A 6792-nucleotide genomic window follows, 5' to 3' on the forward strand; every position below is an offset into this window, starting at 1 on the left:
AATTTCGAAATCTCAGATATATCTTATCTTATCTTATATGGCGAGGCCATGAGAATGCAAGACGAGGATATTATTACTGTTGTAGCGACGCCACTCTAGCTTGTTCGCTGCTCTCTGCTGTGCGTGCGTCAGCGCGAACATGTACGCAAGCGCGTCTTTTGATTTCAACCAATCAGCGCCGACGCAACCGACGTCACACACGACATACGACAACAGCTAAGCTAAGCTAGCTGAGACAACACTCGAAGTCGGACGGACACGTTTTTCTGCCAATCTGTGTTTCCCTTTTTGTCCAAATATATTTTTTACGACAACAACTGTCTTGTCCACGGCGTCTTTTATTCGTTCCACTGGGGTTTAGCAAGTGTGTTTATAAAGAGACGAAAATCTCTTTACTGTTACTAATGTTAATGCCTCAACATGGCTACGCTCGTGAAAGCAAAACAACGAACTCAAACGTGTGTTCGTTTAATGTTGTCAACTAATATCCAGATTAATTTTAGGCAATTTTTTCCTAAATTCTCCGGAGAAATGTTCATTAAAATTTGAAAATCCGGAATTCCGGGAAAATCCGGAGGATTTTCATCACTGTTCACACAATAATGCTGAAGGAATACATACACACAAGTAATACAACAATACTGAAAAGCATGTTTCCAACATATTCAAAACGAGTTATAGTAATAGAGTTAAATTAAAACGTACGTCATCTTATCACATGAAGTGTGTACTCCATGCACGCACGGAGCCACGCTGACCTTAAGAGGCCAATGGGACGACAGCAGGAAGAGACGGAATTTTTTTAAAAAAAAAATTATTTTACTGTTTTTTAATTGATATTATTAGGGCAGCGATCGTTGCGACGCCCCTATTTTTCTAGAAATTATTTGTATTGTTTTTTTCCGAACATTGAATCGTATTTTGGGGGACCAAAGCATGTGCGAAAACTCACCAAACTTTGCACACTCATTGATAAATTGGATATTTTAAAGTACAGTGGTACCCTCTACTTCAGAACATCCCTTGTGCATCACCGTGTGGTACGGCTTGCACCGTGTCCTGCAGAAAGATTCTGCAGCGCATTGTGAGAGCAGCTGAGAAGATCATTCGTGTTTCTCTTCCTCCACTTGCGGACACTTACAACTCTTGTCTGACCCGCCAAGCCACCCAGATAGCAGGTGACCCCACCCACCCGTCTCACAGCCTCTTCGACCTGCTGCCGTCAGCGAGGAGACTGCAATGTCTCTCTGCTCAAACCAGCAGGCTCAAGACAGTTTATTCCACCAGGCGGTCCGGAGACTAAACACCCTCCATGTACTGCCCGCACTGCCCCCCGCACCCCAGTCTACCCATGCCTCCTGCCACAATCGGTGTCCCTCCCCCAGCATCTGACATCCGATTATTGCACTTAAAACAAGTCACTACGAATATGCATCACCAGTGCCCTTGGTTGTCTGTTGTTGCTATTTGTTTATTTTTATTTAACATATTTATATATTTATGCCTTATGAAATTTTTACGTAAATTTTAGCTTTGTGTGTTCAATGCACCACATGTTTGCACTGTGGTTGAGAGAGGAAAGTAATTTCATCTGTGCTGTATGTTACACATTTGACAATAAAAGCTGACTTGACTTGAAAAAGTCATACAGCAACATACAGATGGACCAGATTTACGTCGGGGCTCTGGCTGGGTCACGAAAGGACATCCACGGAATTGTCCTGAAGCCCTCCTTCATTACCTTGGCTGCGTGCTTAGGATCGTTGTCCCGCTGGAAGGTTCACCTTCAGCCTAGTCTGAGGTTCTCAATACTCTGGAGCAGGTTTTCATCTAGGATGTCTCTCTGCATTGCTACATTCATCTTTGCCTCAAACCTGACGAACTCTCAAGAGTTTTTGCTGTTGAAAATCATCCCCATTTTATGATGCTAGCACTATGTGGGTTTTTTTCCCAATTTTATAGGTGTTAAAAACACCTAATTCACACTGTCCTTATGGCTTGTTGTGTGTACAATTTTGAAGGAAACATTTTCATTAATTTTATTTTGGAATGGGACTGTGACATGAAATGTGAAAAAAAATGAAGCGCTGATTCATACTTTGCAGATGCACTGTATAGGTCTGTCCAGTCGGTACACATTACTCACTGCTTGAGGTGGTGACTTACGAGTGTCAACAGTCTCCTGGATTGGAATAAAGCCCACAGGCAGGGTGTCCTTTATATCAATCAGCTTCATGTCAACAAGAACATTCCCTAAATGGCTCTGTAAGAACAGGATAGGAATTGTGGGTGGAAAAGTGAGAGAAGAGCAGATATTAGGTAATAGAACACATCTTAATTTTTATAAGACACTACTTTTCTGTTTATGAAAGAATAAAGTGGTCACAGAAATAAATTGAATTACACAAAAATAATAATAATATCCCTCCATTATCTGAACCGCTTTAACCTCACGGGGGTTGCGGGCATGCTGGAGCCTATCTCAGCTGACTTCAGGCAGAAGCAGAATACGCCCTGAACTGGTTGCCAGCCAATCCCTGGGCAAACAGCCATTCACATTCACAATCACACCTACGGACAATTTAGAGTCATCAATTAACCTATCGTGCATGTTTTTGGAATGTGGGAGGAATCCGGACTGCCCGGAGAAAACGCACATGGGCACGGGGATAACATGAAAACAACATGCAGGGGGTCCGGGCCCCAGAATCAAACCCTCGACCTATGTACTGTGAGACATATGTGCTCACCACCATGCCTCCTGAAAATAATAATGAAAACTAAATGAAATGCTTATGAATCGTGGTCCAACAGAAATATTAGGGTCTGGAATATTTTATTTTATTTCTTTTTTTTAAAGACGAGTATGAGTACTCGAATAGTCACCAATACCAAGTATGTATCCCATTACTACTTCTGAAACATACCATATGTATTCCAACAATGACAGATAACTTGAAAGAATATGTACAATATGAAGAATATATTCCAATATGGGATTTTTCCTTAAAATTGTATGAAATTAATGGCAATTTTCTCTGAACATTTTCCCATGTTTTCATAAAATGCACATTTTGTATAAAACTAAACCAACAAACAAATACATGAAACACTGCGAAAGTTTCAATCAAACTATGTGGCGGTACAACTTTGTTTCAAAGTATACAGTGAAGTACAAATAAGTCAACTGAATACAACAATGTTTCAAGTAACATTAGGAAAACCTTGAACCACTATGATTGTAAGTTTGTCATCTTGTTCTGTCGTGGGGAACTGTTTAATTCAACTGTGGTATCTCAGTCTGAACAGCGGGTGGCACCCACATAATAACATACACACAAGGTAATGATTTAAAAAAGGGGTATCAAACACGACCTGTGGCCCAGATCAGGCCTGCAAACAGGTTTAAAGTACGAAAAATTAGTAGGGCCCAAACAACTAATTAGGCAGCCATATCGCTAATGTTAGTTGTACACAACGAACAGTGAGATCTATGTTTATTCTCAGAAAAGGGCACTTTACCCTATTTTGCCAGTCCGTCCTTAATCCGCAACGTGGGCATCCTTCCATCATCGTCCCTCCGTGCTTATTCATAAAATGATCACCCTGCATCCCTCGTCTGTCCACGTCCTTTTGACGCATTTCCGTCCTTACATTTTTGTAGTTACATTAAAACAGTGACGTGCATTCAGGGGAGGCATGGCCTCCCCTGTCATCATGGGAGGAAAAAGAAACGAAATAATAAAATAAGTATTAAGAGTTGTCCTCTGGACTATGATTTTGGTGTGGTTCTTAATGTATTTTGACGATTTTATAGTAAAAATCGCAGAAAGTTGTGTATTTCCTGCCTAAATAAATGGAGTCTCCTTCAGAGACAAGAGGTAAGGCATGGACAGCCGATATGACATAAATCCACAGGAAAAATGCTTGCCTTGAGGCAGCCAGTACCTCTGCCTCAAGGAAGGCGGCGATAGTGAGCAGCATAATAACCTGCCACCAACCAGGTCACGGTGAACCCGTGTGCAAAAAGTAAACAAAGTGTGCTGTGCGACTCTCCAAGCTGTCATTTCTCACCCTGAAAATTGAGAATTTAATTTCCAAACTAAGAAAATTTTCAAAGCTGGACTTTCAAACAAAGCAGGAAATCATGAATACTGTGAGACTGACGCCAGAACCAGGTTTGCTTCAAATGACGGGAGTCGGGAAAAGACGGTAAAGTACCGTTTTTTCCAAAAACAATGGTAGACACGTAAAGACGAGCTTTGTGGCTGTGCTATTAAAAAAAAAAAAAAAAAAGTCTTCTCTGCTTTCCCTGCCTTTCATTCTCAACGAGTGAGACTGTGTGGACCCCATACATGATTTTGTGACTTGTAAAACTTGACTAACATGAATGATAAACCGACAGGCCGCCTGCGTCCCGTGTTTGGAATGCTTTTTTTTTTCCACCCGCCGATGAGTCTTCCTCCTGATTGCGTTTCGTCACTGGGGTAAATCATTCATCTTGTATTTGTTGGCGAAATTCTTAATTTATTTATCGTACTGATGACTGACTTCTATTTTTGTTTTTGTATAAAAAAAAAGTGTGACGAAAAGAATGACGAATGTTTTTAGTCAATGAAATTAACAGTGGAACAATTATTTTTTTCACTTAGAGATCTCCCCAAAACCAGCAAGCTTGGGCTTATATTAAATATTTCGCTTTTGTTGCTCCCATGTTGTTGACCAGAGTGAAATCAATTGTAACAATTTAAGCTTTGAAAAGACTTAATAAATGTTTTTTTGCAGCTCATAATTGCAATTAGGTTTATCTTTTTCGGCTTCATATTTTTTCGACCCCACTCCGGGGAAGGAGTGCCTCACCAATCCTGAATCTCACCGCACGTCAATGCATTAAAATGGCATCTGCGTCTTGAAAACATTGCCCAGATGTGTCATAAGTCTAAGTTCATCACTGAAGTCGGTTGGTCGGGGAAAAAAAAGGAGCACCAACTAACAACCACACTAAAATTGATATATGCGCCACGAATCGTAAATAAATTTCATGCACATGAAGCAGGAGAGGTAAATTTACATTTTCCTTTGAGAATACCCTGGTGAAGCACAGGTACCGGGTCACCTTGGACTTGAAAAGTCCATCTTTCCACAGATCAGCATCCAGACCATCAGTTGTTGTTGAAACCTGGAATCGACAGAGTAGTCCATTGATTAAGTGTAAATGGGTGTGATTGGAGATGCTGCACGCAACTCTACACTGTATGAGCTGGATAAATGAGAATGCTGGTGACTGACTTTATTTATGACAATTACATTAAGGGTAGAAACAACAAAAAAAGTAAAGGATCTTACAACATCATAACCAGTTGGTGCTCTGCTCCTGGAGGCTACGACACCAACTCCAGTGATTGGGTCCATGGGCATCTCCGGCAAAGCCTCAGAGAGGTCCCGAATCTCAGGCATTTCTGTTAAGTTCTGCAATCAAAAGGCAGATGGCAATTTTTCTTATTTAGAAAAACTGTAACCCACCATTTGATGAATTGCTTTAGTAATAATGACGTCGTGTGGTAAAATATTTGCTGAAAACATGAAAAGACTGAGCTCTATGTAGTAATATATTATGAGATATAGCGTTATTGCAGTACCACATTCTGAGATATAGCGTGAAACTGTTTTTCACCATTTTTCTCCAGATTTTCCAGAAATGTCTTCACCATTTTTCTCAAATTGGGAGAGCCGCTGCCAGCTATTTTTGACCATTTTGACTAATTTTTGAAGGCCTGCAGAAAACTGACTTCTGTAGCTAGATAAGCATTTAAGCTTTAACCCTCTTCTTTCATCAGGAAAAAAAGGTATATTTCTACCTTTAACTGCTGTTGACTGAAGAATGGTAAAACATTGATTACGTTTCTTAAAAATACTTGTTTCCAAGAAAATTCGGAGAAAAATACCTTTTTGTGAAAGGATGCATTTGAAGGAAACTTTCACTTTGATGCTCTTTTTGGGGGATTTGTGATACCTCAAATATCTTAAACAATGCTTTCCTACTAAATAACATAAACAACATAAAAAAAGGTCGCTTTAATTGCAAAAATAACAGTTTCTTGCAAGATAAACACTGCACTGATGCATGACCTATGCATGAAGTTTGCATGAACTTTTCAGGAACGTTGAACTTTGTGCGTGTGAGAGAGAGAGAGAGAGAGAGAGAGAGAGAGAGAGGGGAAAAAGGGAGAGAGAGAGAGAGAGAGAGAGAGAGAGAGAGAGAGAGCGAGAGAGACTACATGCATGTGTGTGAATGTTCGTCAAAGATAATGATGGGACTTGGTCATCTTTTTTTTTTGATTTGAAAAAGCTTTGTTCTCACCACCACACTGCTTTCGCACGCCACCTCTCGACATGGGATCGCGAGCCACACCCACTCTTACAATGTGTGGACTAAATCTATCGATCAAAACAACACCAATCCTGCCATCTCGTGGTGATTTATCATACTAAAATCATTTCCTCAGCCTTGACACAGACTGAGCCACGTGGTGCACGAGGCCCTTTATTCATTTTTTTAAAATAAAAAAATAAAATAAAAAACACAAAACACCCAAAACGTATTTTTATGTTTTGCAGAGATGAAAGTGGACTTTCCTGAAAATTCCGGAAAAAAATAAAAATAAATAAATAAATAAATTATATATATATCACACTTGGCCGATCACGCATGAATTAGTTGACACAAAACGCTATTCAAACACTTGACATTCAATGATTAATCTTTCTTTTGTGTGCACACGTGTACCCTTT

At 40.0% G+C, this 6792-nt stretch overlaps 1 protein-coding gene across 2 annotated transcripts in view; it reads right to left on the minus strand.

Annotated features, from left to right (window-relative positions):
- Nucleotides 1-6792, minus strand: part of mvb12ba (multivesicular body subunit 12Ba) — a 29553-nt gene that overhangs the window by 18891 nt on the left and 3870 nt on the right. For both annotated transcript variants that reach the window (XM_019894497.1, XM_019894488.1), the window contains 3 exons: nt 5347-5469; nt 5072-5179; nt 2167-2263 (listed from right to left, as the gene is read on the minus strand). In XM_019894497.1, coding sequence (XP_019750056.1) covers nt 2167-2263; nt 5072-5179; nt 5347-5457 — 316 coding nt within the window. In that variant the 5' untranslated portion in view covers nt 5458-5469. The remainder of the gene's footprint in view (nt 1-2166; nt 2264-5071; nt 5180-5346; nt 5470-6792) is intronic.

Source organism: Hippocampus comes, unplaced genomic scaffold, assembly GCF_001891065.2.
Source record: "Hippocampus comes isolate QL1 unplaced genomic scaffold, H_comes_QL1_v1.1 scaffold123, whole genome shotgun sequence".
NCBI lineage: Eukaryota > Metazoa > Chordata > Actinopteri > Syngnathiformes > Syngnathidae > Hippocampus > Hippocampus comes.